At 40.2% G+C, this 14274-nt stretch overlaps 1 protein-coding gene across 6 annotated transcripts in view; it reads left to right on the top strand.

The window, feature by feature from the left end:
• The window catches only part of EIF4ENIF1 (eukaryotic translation initiation factor 4E nuclear import factor 1), a 44515-nt gene that overhangs the window by 11975 nt on the left and 18266 nt on the right, over window positions 1-14274 (top strand). For all 6 annotated transcript variants that reach the window (XM_047826893.1, XM_047826892.1, XM_047826897.1 and 3 more), the window contains exons 3-7: window positions 1090-1163; window positions 5088-5215; window positions 7943-8229; window positions 8521-8722; window positions 13427-13602. In XM_047826893.1, the coding sequence (XP_047682849.1) occupies window positions 1090-1163; window positions 5088-5215; window positions 7943-8229; window positions 8521-8722; window positions 13427-13602 (867 nt within the window). The remainder of the gene's footprint in view (window positions 1-1089; window positions 1164-5087; window positions 5216-7942; window positions 8230-8520; window positions 8723-13426; window positions 13603-14274) is intronic.

Consider the following 14274-nt stretch of genomic DNA (forward strand, 5'->3'; position numbering starts at 1 on the left):
TTAGTATTCTCTTCTTTGGATACTTAACCTCAATCTAATCATGAGGAAACAGTAGATAAATCCAAAATGAATAATGTTCTCTTAGAAAAAAAAAAAGGCTGCACTCTGTAGAAATGTCAGTGTCATCGAATACAAAAGTTGTAGAGATGTTCCAGTTGTAGAAATGTTCCAAAGAAATAGGACAACCAATATCTGATTCTAGACTGGGTCCTGTGTTGGAGGGTAAAACAATATAAAGGACCTTGCTGGGTCAATTGACAAATTGGAATCTGGAGGGGTAGGTTAGATAAAGGTATCATTTATAATTGTATAAAACTGACAGCCCTTTTTAACTAGGTTCTTCAGAAGTAAGCCCTTAGGCCCTCAGGCATGTGTTGTTTGTAATGGATTTGCCTCTCTCTTAGGCATCTGCAAGGATACAGGCCAAGCATAATCCTTGGGAGAACGGTAAAACTAGTCACTCAAATTATTTTTTATAAGGCTTAATTTTCTCATGGAACCAGATAAGAGACTATGAAAGAGTATCCTCATTCTTAGGAAATAAGCACTGAAGTATTGAGGAGTAACCCTTATATGGTTTAAAACAAAAACAAAAACAAAAAAAGGTGTGGAGAACCCAAATGCTAAAGTAAAATGTTAACAGGCAGATCAGATAAATGGTAAATGGGTGTGTGCTTTGTGCTTTTTTTTCTCTGCAAATTTATGTTAAAACTATCTACTTGTAAGTTGGCCTCTAATACATTTAAGAGTAGAAAAATTAACTGGAAATTTTATTTAAGCCTGAAGCTTCCGTACCTCGATGAACATTCAGTGTGGTCGACTATAACTATGTAATTGGATGGCAATTTGTGAGAGAATTGTTTTAGAAAAAAGCTAATCACTATTATTTGCCAATTCTGCTTGAGCATCTTCTTGTAAGAATCTTGAGCTAACTCCAGTCCTTTCTGGAATAAGTCAAGGCATAAAAAAATAAGAACTGTGTGACATGCTTAAGATAGGCACTCCAGTCATTACTGAGAACAAATATAAGTTGAAAATATGTGGCATGAGAAATATTACTCAAAATCACCATTTGGTTTCTCTTTCCAGGAGGAGCTCTTGGATATAAAAGAACGCCCTCATTCCAAACAGAGGCCATCATGCCTCTCTGAAAAATATGACAGGTATGGGTGAAGGGGGAGCAGAGTGCTCCTCCTAGTCAACGTCTTGTTTACCAAACATGGTAATTTAAGAATTGTTTTGGAGCTTTTTGGTAGAATGATGAGTGGGGGAGACTTCAGGGATAATGATTTAGGGCTTCTACACAAATATATCCTAGATAAGTTATGAACTAAATAGTTTCCTGCATTGTCCTCATTGGTTTCATTATTAATTAGCTTTAAACTATTCAAAAATTTGAGGGGATGCCTGGGTGGCTCAGTCAGTTGTCTAACTTTTGATTTCACCTCAGATCATGATCTCACAGTTGTAGGATCGAGCCCTGTATTGGGCTGTGTGCTGACAGCACAGAGCCTGCTTGGGATTCTCGGTCTCCCTGTCTCTTTTCTCCTTACTGCTTCTGTGCGTGCACTCTCTCATACGCGTGCTCTCTAAATAAACATTAAAAAAATTTTTTTGAGCTTTACAGGACTCTAAGGACAACTAACCCAATTCCCTTTCAACAAACTGATAATGAAACTAAAGTTAGAAAATGACTTGGTCAGAGACACATAGTGAGAAAGCAATTTTAAGAGTTAAACACATGAGTCCTCTCCAGGGTCTTCTGTCAGTGGTGGTTTTCACACTGTACTTTGGGGGTCCTTCAAGGGCCTGCCCAGAGAAAGCTGATCAGGAGGACTCTGAGCCATGTGGCATTGCCCCATCCTTCCTGTTCTCAAACGAAAAAACCATTCAGCCACTCAGACAAGCCCTTTTGCATCTTGGGCTGCTTCATAAGCAGAACGCTTTGGTTTGAGAAGACTAGAGCCAAATTACGATCTGAAAATGTTTACAATCACCCTACATTGCACTTGTTATGGTTATCTTAAGACTATAAGGTCACTTCTTAAATATCAAGGTAAATGGTTCATATGGCCCACATTTTTAACATATAAAGTATATTATGTTTAGTTTCTTTGTTGAATAGGGCATACTGTTTTTATTTGTATATCTACTCAGAAGGTTGCTAAGTCTGGACTCCTCACCATTTTCTGCTGATGAAGATGATACTTGAATAAAGGTGGTTCCAGTTGGTTAGGATTTTTTGATAAGTCTCAGATAAGCTGTTGTTTGGGTTTTTTCCTTCATTAGAGCTGTCAATCTTTTTTATGCCTCAAGTTGAATTTTCTTAGATCTATTTCTTCTTGGCATAAAATAAAATTATGGTCCACATACTTTTATTCTAAATTTTTTAAATATTTTTTTTTAATTTTTTTTTTTCAACATTTATTTATTTTTGGGACAGAGAGAGACAGAGCATGAACGGGGGAGGGGCAGAGAGAGAGGGAGACACAGAATCAGAAACAGGCTCCAGGCTCTGAGCCATCAGCCCAGAGCCCGACGCGGGGCTCGAACTCACAGACCGCGAGATCGTGACCTGGCTGAAGTCGGACGCTTAACCGACTGCGCCACCCAGGCGCCCCAAATATATATTTTTTTAATATTTATTTTTGAGAGAAAATGAGAGAGCGCAAATGGGAGGGGCAAAGAGAGAGGGAGATACAGAATCTGAAGCTAGACTCTGAGCTGTCAGCACAGGGCTCAAATCCACAAACCGTGAGATCATGACGTGAGCCAAAGTCAGACGCTTAACTGACTGAGCCACCCTGGCGCCCCTACTCACTTTTATTCTAAGTAAAGATGTGCTAGTAATAGTAATGAAAATAAGAGAGAAAGAGGAAAGAGCTTGTCATCCTGGTATTTCTCTTCTCAGAATTAAAATTTGTTTGATTCTTAAACTCCAAATAATCCTCACAACATACCAGAAGATAGGTGATATTTCCTTTATTGTGAGGTGTTAGAGATTGAAAGGTTGACTCACTTATTCAAGAGATGTTCAGTTGGAACCTGTTAGGTGGCAAATACTATGTCAGGTACTATCAGAAATTGCCTTAATGGAACATTGGTCCGTGGAAGGATACAGTCAAATACTCAAGAGTTTATCATTACCACCATTATAGACTGTGAACGACAAGTGCAGAGTACCCTGCTAGTGTATAGCACAGCCTGGTCTAGTCTGGGGTTTGGGAAGTCCTTTCAAAAGAATAGTGAAGGGCATAGCTTATTAACTTGTCCTGGAGGTCCATGGTGGTAATGGCAAAACTAGAATTTGATCCCAAATCGTTGGGCTGTAACGTTTCTGCTTTGCACGCTGTACCAACTGCCACCTTATCATTAGGGAGTAACAGAATAGAACCCAAAGCACACACTTTACGTTATTAAGAGCCTTTGGGGAGGGGCACCCGGGTGGCTCAGTTGGTTAAGCGTCCGACTTCGGCTCAGGTCATGATCTCGTGGTCCGTGAGTTCGAGACCCACGTTGGGCTCTGTGCTGACAGCTCAGAGCCTGGAGCCTGCTTCTGTTTCTGTGTCTCCCTCTCTCTCTGCCCCTCCCCCATTCGCGCTCTGTCTCTATGCTTTTCAAAAATGAATAAATGTTAAAAAAAAATTTTTTTTAAACCTTTGGGGAAAAACTAAGACTATGTGTAGAAATTCTGGAAAAGTACACACCAAGCATTCTAGGCACTACTTCTAGAGAGAGGTTTTTCTCCCTCCCTTACACTAATCTGCAGTAAACTGGGTTTTTTCTTCCCTTGTGTTAATCTTCAGTAAACTAATCCATATTATGGAGCATGTTTTTTGTATAGGACAGGCATAGTTACTGTAATCCATATGCACCCCAGGGTTTGTGATCTGATGTTTCATTTATACACAAATCACTGGTTTTCAAGTGACTATTGGTGTTGCATGAAAAACAGCAAAATATTAGTTAATACAGATCTTCCTCAACTTAACAATGGTATATGTCCTGATAAACCCTCATAAGGGGCGCCTGGGTGGCTCAGTTGGTTAAGCATCCAACTTCGGCTCAGGTCATGATCTCACAGTCCATGAGTTCAAGCCCCGTGTCAGGCTCTGTGCTGACAGCTCAGAGCCTGGAGCCTGCTTCAGATTCTGTGTCTCCCTCTCTCTGTGCCCCTCCCCTGCTCATGCTCTGTCTCTCTCTGTCTCAAAAATAAATTAAAAAAAACATTAAAAAAGATTTTTTTTAAATAAATAAACCCATCATAAGTTGAAAATATTATTAGTCGAAAATGCATTTAATACACCTCACCTACTTAACATCATAGCTTACTCTAGTCTGCCTTCAAAGTGCTCAGAACACTTACACTAGCCTACAGTTGGGCAGTCATCAAACACAAAGCCTATTTTATAATGCAGTGTTAAATATCTCCTATAATTTATTGAATACTGTACTGAGGGGCTCCTGGATGGCTCAATCAGTTAAATGTCTGACTTCAGCTCAGGTCATCATCTCATAGCTTGTGAGTTCGAGCCCCTCATCAGGCTCTGCGCCGACAGCTCAAAGCCTGGACCCTGCTTCAGATTCTGTGTCTCCCTCTCTCTGTCCCTCTCCTGCTTGCACTCTGTCTCTCTCAAAAATAAAAACATTTGAAAAAATTAAAAATATATATATATATAAACACTGAAAGTAAAAAACAGAATGGTTGGGTACAGAATGGTGTGGTTTACTCTTGTATTCACGTTGGCTGACTAGGAGTTGTGGCTTACTGCTGGTACACAGCATCACAAGAGGTTATTGGATCACATGTTGCTAGCTTGGGAAAAGATCAAACTTCAAAATTCAAAGCAGTTTCTACTGAATGTGTACCATTGAAAAATGGAACCATCTTTAGGTGAACCACAGGGACTGTCTGTAGCTGTTTTTGTTTCCATCTTAAAAGAGCTAACCATTCTAATGGTATCCATGAAGTTTTAAATTGGAAAGGGGTTTCCATGACTTACTGCCTGAAGAAGTTTAGAAATCAGACCACAGATGTAATCTATGGGTGTAAGTGCTAACTGTTGGTACCCTTTGACTTATTATAGTGATGGCGTCTGGGACCCTGAAAAGTGGCATGCCTCTCTCTATCCAGCTTCAGGGAGGAACTCACCAGTGGAAAGTCTGAAGAAAGAGTTGGATTCAGACCGGCCTTCCCTTGTGCGCAGGATAGTAGGTGAGCATGTAGAAGTGGGGCAGCAATTTTGGAGACAGTGTTCTTTGCTGCTAGTTTCATTCTTAGTGGAGAGTTTTATTCAGGGAAAATGTCATGATCAGGAAACTGATTTATCAGTTGGGTTTTTCCTGATTAACAGAGAAAAATCTTGGCCTTCCTATATAGCAGTGACAAGTAGACCGTATTAGACTGTGCTTTTGGAATTAAAAGTACTGATGTTTTTCATCGATAGGGTAACTGAGTAAGGGTAGTGAGCATAATGCTGTGCTGGAAATCTGGTTCTGCTTAGTCTTATATATGAGACCTAGTCCTCAGGTATTAAACAGTCTGGCAGTTCTTAATAGTAGATTACAATTTTAATACAGGGTTTGGATATGGTTTGAGACTGGACTGAAGTTAGATTTTCCGTACCTTTACCGATTTAAACCAGAAAAGATACTGAAGAGTGAAATGGAGGCTGGCAGTATAGAAACTATTCGAGGAACTTGTTGCAGAGGGAGCTTCTTTTGTGATAAGTGGAAATACCATCATAAAACAAATTTGGAACTGGCAAAGAAGATAGGGGTGACTCTACCTTGAGATATTTGATCCTTCTGCACAATAGTACAGTATGCTTAGTGCAGTAATGTCCCTCAAACAGAATTTTAGGAGAATCATCAAAGATGTGCATGGAGATTTTATTAAGTGATGAAAACTCCTAGACAACTTAAATGGCCAGTGGTAGAAACGGTTTGTGTAAACTTTGGTACATCCATATATAGGAGTGTTAAACTGTAAATTGGAAACTTGTCCATACTGTGTCTGGTTTTTGGAAAACATGGAGACACTACACGGACATTCTGGAGAAGTACATACCATTTTAGGTATTATTTCTGGTGAGAAGATTAAAGGAGCTTTTCCTCACTTGGACTATAGTTTTCTGGTTTTTCTAGGAAGAATTTTAGTGTGGTGACATGTTTGATTTTCTTACACCTTTATTGAGATATAATTGACCTACAATAGACTGCACATAAAGTGTACAATTTGATGTTTTGACAGTGTATACACCTGTGAAACCATTACCACAATCAAAGGAATAAGCATTTCCATCATGCCCAAAAGTTCTCTAGTATCTCTGTGAGTCCCAACTCCTACTTCCCACCCCTCCAGCCAAGCACTGATTTGCTTTCTATCACTACAGATTAGTTTACATTTCCTAGAACTCATTATAAATAGAATTCTACGGTATACACTCTTTGGGTAGCTTCTTTCACTCAGAATAGTTATTTTAAGATTCAGTCGTGATGTTGGGTGTATAGTTCCTTTTTATTGACTAGTTGTATTCCATTGTATGAATTCACAGTTTATCCATATATCTGTTGGTGAACATTTGAGTTGTTTCCAGTTTTTGACAATTAACCAAAACTATGTACATTCATATACAATTCTCTATATAGGCATACACTTTTTTCTTGGGTAAATACCTAAGAGTAAAATGACTGGGTCCTATAGTTAATGTATGTTTAACGTTTTGAGAAACTGCCAAGCTGTTTTCCAACATGGCTATACCACCTTACGTTTCTGGCAGCAGTGTATGAGAGTTCTGTTTGTTCCACATTCTTGTCACCACTTAGAATGATGAGTCTTTGCGACTTTAGCCAATCTAATAGATGTGTAGTGGTATCACGTTATGGTTGAATTTGCATTTCCCTAATGACTAGTGATGTTGAGTATCTTTTCATATGTTTATTTGCCATCCAGATACCCTCTTTAATGTTTGGTCAAAGCATTTATCCATTTTTAAATCCGATTGTGTTTTAAATTTGAAGAGTTTTTATACGTACTGGATATAGGTCTGTCATTTATCACATGTACACTTCTAAATATTTTCTCCCAGTCTGTGGCTTGTTTTTGCGTTCTCAGAATAGTACCTTGCAAAGAGCAGAAGTTTTAAACTTTGATCAACCCCAGTTTATCTTTTTTTTTTTTTTTTTTAAATGTTTGAGAGAGACAGAGACCAAGCATAAGTGGAAAGGACAGAGAAAGAGAGACACAGAATCCGAAGCAGGCTCCAGGCTCCAAGCTGTTAGCACAGAGCCCAATGTGGGGCTCAAAGTCACGAGCCATGAGATTTTGACCTGAGCCGAAGTCAGGTGCCCAACTGACTGAGCCACCCAGGCGCCCTGCTTTTTCTTCTTTTTAGTGGGTTGTGCTCTTGGTGTTGTGCCTGAGAAAACTCTGCTTAACCCAATGTCACAAAGATTTCCTCTTATATTTTCCTCTGGAAGTTTTCTATCATTAGATAGTTTAGATCTATGATCTATTTTGTGTTTTGTATGTGGTACCAGGTATCAGTTCAAGTTCTTCATATGGGTATACACCTATTAAATACCATTTGTTGAAGAAACACTTTAACCTGTTTTTGAAACACTTCAACTTTTCAGTTATTCTTTCAAATACTGACACCTAATATAGTTTTTTAATTGACAAGATATTTTCTAATACATAAGATCTTAGGGATTGTGGAGAGTAATCCTGGAAAATCATTGTGAAGTACATTTATTGCTCCAAAGAGAAAAAGCAAAAGACTCAGTCTTATTTAAATATGTAATGTACATATTACTCTGTAACTATTTCAGTGGTAATTCTTTTCCAATACTCTCACCACCACTAGTCATGGACATACCAGTGAGAAAATAAAAATACCCTACTGGTTTGCTTAACTTTCCCTTTCTGCCACCTTTCCAGATCCACGAGAGCGTGTGAAAGAAGATGACTTAGATGTTGTTCTCAGCCCACAGAGACGAAGCTTTGGAGGGGGCTGCCATGTGACAGCCGCTGTTAGTTCCCGGCACTCAGGAAGTCCATTGGAAAAAGACAGTGATGGGCTTCGCCTGCTTGGCGGACGAAGGATTGGCAGTGGAAGAATAATCTCTGCTCGGACCTTTGAGAAGGATCACCGACTCAGTGATAAGGACCTGCGGGACTTGAGAGACCGAGATCGAGAGAGGGACTATAAGGACAAGCGATTTAGGGTTTGTCTTCTAGATCCTCTGGCCCCTCATGTGCTTAGGGACTTGATATGCAGTTTGTTTATACCAGGTTATTTTGAGATGCTGGATGAACAGAGCCCATTCTTAAGCCAGATAGAGAGGAGCAGAAAGAGTGCTGGAGGTGGGGTGGGGTGGGGGTGGGGGTGCTTCAAGTCTGCAGCATAGTATCTTCATTACATTATTGAGCATTACCTAATTCATCAAGACCTTGACTGAGGTAGAAATGCCTTAACTAGAACCTTATTTTTTTATCTTGATTGTGTACTTTTCCAGAGGGAGTTTGGGGATAGTAAGCGTGTCTTTGGTGAGCGAAGAAGAAATGATTCCTACACAGAAGAAGAACCAGAATGGTTCTCAGCTGGACCCACAAGTCAGTCTGAAACCATTGAGCTGACTGGCTTTGATGATAAGATACTGGAAGAAGATCACAAGGGGAGAAAAAGAACAAGGCGACGGACAGCCTCTGTGAAGGAAGGTCAGCAAAAACTTTGAGAGGGGAGCTCACTGTTCTAAAATGAGATGTGCTTGTAATTGGCCTGAATGTGCACTTAGGAACAACTGTACCCATTGCAAGGAAGTAGCAAGTTTCTAACATTGCAGCCTGATTTTGAAGCTGCTAAGTTTGAATTTATTAGGTGTGGATACTATATCCTCAACTTGTTCTGCCTGTGGTGCTAAACAGAAAAGTCTCACATTCCCCTGTAAGAGTACTGTGTACATAAAAGGGTTCCCCAGAGATAAGAAATGTGGTAAAAATAGTGGAGGAGTTTGATTCATTGAGCACTAGACCCAGTGATAAGTGTTTTGTCTGCGTAATCTTACTTCTAACAACCCTATGAGGTAGGTACTTCTTTCCCCATCTTGTGGATGAGCAAATGGAGGCACAGAAGGCTTGAGTGACTTGTCTGTGGACACTAACGAAGTAAGTAGTGAAACTGGGAATTGAGCAACTTCTTTTGTACTTCAGAGCCCACCTTCTTCACCATACTGTTAGACTTCCTACATCAATTGTTTCTGACTTGGCTTCTCCCAGACTCAGTCAACTATGAGATAAGGTCAGGTAGCTCCCATACTAAACTGAAAAGCCAGAGTTAACAGTGTGAGAGGTGCCTGGTGCAGAGTTGGGGGGGTCCCATTAGTCATTTTCCAGTAGCCTGGCTTTGAGGTGGCTAGGCCAGCTAGCCTGGATTTGAGTATTGGGGCAGTTGCTTACAAAAAGGATAATCTTTGATAAAACTCTTTATAGGTGGACTTGTTTATTTGTAAGGTGAAGACAGTGCCTGCTCTATAACTTTAAGGGTTACTCTTAGCATTAAAGATTGAATGTGAACATCAGAGCTCAGCCTCTTGTGGGCACTTCTTCAGTAAATTCCAGTTCTCTTCAGCCTTCACGTTTGGTTGGAAAATACCTTTTGGCAGCTACTAGGCAACAAAAGTGGAAAGCTATTTTAGAAGTGCCTGGCTGGCTTAGTTGGTAAAGTGTGCCACTCATGATCTCAGGGTTATGAGTTTAGGCCCCACATTGGGTATAGAGATTACTTAAAAAAAAAAGAAAAAAAGAAAGCTATTTTGATACATAAATGTGTAGTGCCACCTTAAAATTATAAGGCTAAGATATATTTGTGTAGAAAATGAGCTAGTGGAATTTAAGAGAAAGGAAAGGGAGAACTCACTTGTCTTTTTTTTTTTTTTTTTTTTTTTTGGTAATATCTTTAAAATACAGTAGACATTACCATTATCTTTATGCTGTTACATGTTGTTCCCTAGAGTGATGCATGACATCAGTGGGTAACTTGTAAAGCTTTGTTCTTAAATAACCTTTGAGACATGGCTTTGTGTCATTCTCAGGCTAACGAGCACCAGCCCAGTGTAGTCTTTTCACATAATGATAAAGATAAGGCTTCTGGTGAAAAGAAGCACATGTTTTCGTAACTCAACTGCAATGTGAATTTCAGCCATTCTTGTATCAACAAGTGGATGAACCAAAAGGAGTGAGAGTATCACCTCCTTACTTTATAGATACAGAGAGAGACAGGCCTGGAAGAGGGGACAACCCAAGACCCTGTCACATGGATTTCATGGCAGAGCCCCATGTGGAATCCGGGAGTCCTAGCTCACTCATCCCAGTAGTTAATTGCCAGTGGTCCCTAGGCTGTCCTAACCACTGTATTTAGGATAAACAGGTACCCCGTAATTTCATCTTGGCTACAAAAATGAGGGGAGGGATGATGAGTGCCTTTTAGTCCAGTTTTTATTTGTATTCTAACTTTACCCTGAATTTTTGTTTAATGTTTATTTTGAGAGAGCACGTGCATATGCACACACAAGCGGAGAGGGCAAAGAGAGAGGGGGAGAGAGAACCCCAAGTAGGCTCCATGCTGAGTGTGGAGCCCAGCTCAACAACTGTGAGTTCATGACCTGAGCTGAAATCAAGAGTCAGACACTTAAGTGACTGAGCCACCCAGGCCCCCCTCCCCTGAATTTTTTATGTAGCAGTTCTCTGCAGGCACATACTAGTGCTGGCAGTGTAGCAGTTAATAGGACAAACATGTTCACTGCCTGTATGATTTTAAAATTGATGTGTATTGAGTACTCACTTTAGACAGTTAGGTGATGCATATATGGTAATATTAACGAAACAATTTGAATGTGCATTACACCTGTAACCAGAAAATAAATTATGTAGAAGTCAGAAATAGCTAAATCCCCCCATTGATAGAAAAGAAAATTTCAGTTTTTCTCTCTAATGAAAGTATGTGGTCCTTCTGAATGTGGTAAAACTTGCCCCTAGTTATCTTTTCTGGGCCTCTGCCTTTTGAGTCTACCATGATAAATGGCCAGTTGTGTTTGTCTACTAGTGCATATCCCTACCCACTCATACCCACTCTCAGTTGACAGACCCTGTCTGCTTTCCAGAAACCTTGACACTGGCATAAAATTGCATGTGGAACATTCTTGTTATCTGCAAAAGCTATTTATCTGTTAAGAGATCTTCTCATCTCAACACAAAATAAAAGGCATAGGAGAAATATTAAAATTTATTTTGTAAATGTATGAACCAAGTACAGACTCTTGTTTCTGGCTTTCATCCTTAAGTTGGGACCCAAAACTACAGCAAAATGTATTATCACTTGTCGATCCTGAGGTGGGCTGGCAGGTTCTGCTTAGTAAAATGGATCAGGCAGAAGCACTGCTCTAATGGAAAAGGACACAAACTGGGCATTGATTAGGCTATTGTTAATTCTTCTAGGGCCCAATTTCTTTGTAAAGTGAGGATACCTCCACCAAATAGTCATTTTAGTTTAAATGTCAGTTTCTAAGGGATAGTATTTGCTTCTCTTTTCAGTAAGTATGTTCTAACCCACTGGAGAGACTGCTGATTGCTTTATCGATGGCTCACAAACCTTGTCTGTTTCACTGGTTGTCAGAAGGCTCACGGTAGTTAGATGGCAGCCACCCCTGTGGAGGAGCAGTGCTGCTGTAATACTCAGAGCTTGGTGTGGAAGAGTATCAGTGGCCATCTTAGGGTTAAAGCTTCTGCCACTTGGCTAATATTGAGACCTTGGGTAAGCAAGCCACTTAACCCTTTAGTTATTAAATTCCCTGCTTTGCTGTGCAGTGTTTGAAGCATTACTGGAATGAAGGCAGCTGATGGCATTTAGTGTCTCTTGGTCTGATTAATAACAAGACTGAGGTAACTATTAGGGACTTTTGAGAAGGGATGGGTCCAAGATTTGGTGCTTTTTTTTTTTTTTTTTTTTTTTTAACAGGAAGACTTCGTGTCTGCTGTAGATCTTGAAAGTACAGGCAGTTCTTACATTGGTACTTTTGCAGCATGGGGCTTTGGGAGTTCTGTCCTTCAAACTAAAAAGTTTGATGGGGCGCCTGGGTGGCTCAGTCGGTTAAGCATCTGACTTTGGCTCAGGTCATGATCTCATGGTTCGTGAGTCTGAGCCCCACTTCGGGCTCTGTGCAGACAGCTGAGAGCTTGGAGCCTGCTTCACATTCTGTGTCTCCCTCTCTCTCTGCCCCTCCCCTGCTCGTGCTCTGTCTCTGTGTCTCAAAAATAAATGTTAAAAAAAAAAAAACTTGAATGTCTAGGGGCACCTGGGTGGCTCAGTTGGTTAAGCATCTGACTCATTTTGGCTCAGGTCATGATCTCACAGTTGGTGAGATTGAGCCCCACCTTGGGCTCTGCACTGGCAGCATGGAGCCTGCTTGGGATTCTCTCTCTCTCCCCCTCTCTCTGCCCCTACTCCACTCATGCTCTCTTTCTCAAAATAAGTAAATAAACATTTTTTTAAAAGTTGAATGTCTAGTATATCTCAGGGCACTTCTTTAAAAGAAGAAAAATTTTTTATCTTAAGTATTTTGCCTTTTGCCCATATCCCAGCTAAAACGAAGATACTAGATTCCTCAAATGTTAACACTTGGTAGCTTCATTTAGACCCTACCTTCTTATCCTAATAACAACAACCGAACAATACTAAGTTTTAGATATACCAGGCACTTGAGAGTAAGACGAAACTGATTAGAGCAGATTACCTGCCTTCAGGAAGGTCGGTATCAGTAGACACTTTGAGAGACAACACAAGGATTATAGAGAAGGCAGTGATTAATTTTTATGGGCAGGGTAAATATAGGTAGGCAGGTCAGCCTTCCCAGAAGAGGTACCATTTGAGGTTTGCCTGCCTTGAAGGATGAGCTACAACCAACCTGTAGGCAAGTGAAAATTGCCCTCATGCCAGATTTCACATAAATACCTTAGATTGTTGAACCCTGACTTAAAGCAGTGGTATAGATTACGTGGGTGAAGGCAGAGCCAAATTAATTTGGTTCCATTTTTAAGCAGCAAGAGACTTGCAAAAAACTATCTTTAAAAAAAAAAATCCCATTAGAAATAGAACCTGCTGCATTACAGAAAACTTGAAGAATGGGTGGTGGAGGGACCATAATCTTTCCTGCATTGTGTTGGTGTTCTGGCTTGTTACTAGGGCTTTTTTCCTAGCTCCCATAGGAAGCGAATGGTTTTACTGTTGTAAATGCTATATCGGCACCTAAGGTCTGTCTTTAAAGTTAGCTATGGCTCTTTTGCACGTGTGATGATGGCTGAGGCCACAGAATAAGTCTAGAGCAGTTCACTTGATCAAGTCTGTTTTTGTCCTGGTTTTGCTTTCAGGCATAGTCGAGTGCAATGGAGGAGTGGCCGAAGAGGATGAGGTGGAGGTCATCCTGGCACAGGAGCCTGCTGCTGATCAGGAAGTGCCAAGGGACGCCGTCTTGCCTGAGCAGTCCCCAGGAGAATTTGACTTTAATGAGTTCTTTAACCTTGATAAGGTGCCATGCTTGGCTTCGGTGAGTGTAGCAGCACGCTTATAAATGAGATGGAGCAACTGTATGGTTAAATTTGACCTAAGTATCTCAGATACCTCTTTTTAAAGTATTGTTTTGGTAGATGTTTTGGGGATTTTGGCTTTTATTCTTAAATATTATTTGAGTTTTTGTGGCTTTGTTTTGGGAGTCTGAGTGGAAATGACCAAGTTGAGAATTCTGTACCACTTACCTCTTTTTCTAGTCTGGTAGCATTGAAGTAAGAAATCTTTAGATGTTAAGAACATTGCTTTTATTTTTAGGTAGTTAAGTGTTTGTTAGACTTGCTGCAGAGGTGGATTTTTATAATTGGTGATTAGTATCATGCTGATGTACATTCCTTGGGTAAGGTTGACTTGTTAGGTGGTAACTTTGTGGTGTGATGGTTCTGAAAATCTTCAATGAAAAGCAACTTGGAATACTTTCAGTGTTGCTGTTAAACTACTGAGGTCCAGTTTTTCTCAACTTTCAAAGTAGAATCAGTAAGCATCCCAAATCCTCACTTGCTGCTGCCTTTGCTCCTCGCCCCTTTGGTCATTTAGGGATTACTATAGCCTCAACAAATTGGAGAAAAGATAGCACTCTGACCTGTGCACACAGAAATGAAGTTGTTCTGTGGTTGTTGAAAGAGTGCAGAGAACCATGATGAAACAGAAT

Source organism: Prionailurus viverrinus, chromosome D3, assembly GCF_022837055.1.
Source record: "Prionailurus viverrinus isolate Anna chromosome D3, UM_Priviv_1.0, whole genome shotgun sequence".
NCBI classification, from domain to species: Eukaryota; Metazoa; Chordata; class Mammalia; order Carnivora; family Felidae; genus Prionailurus; species Prionailurus viverrinus.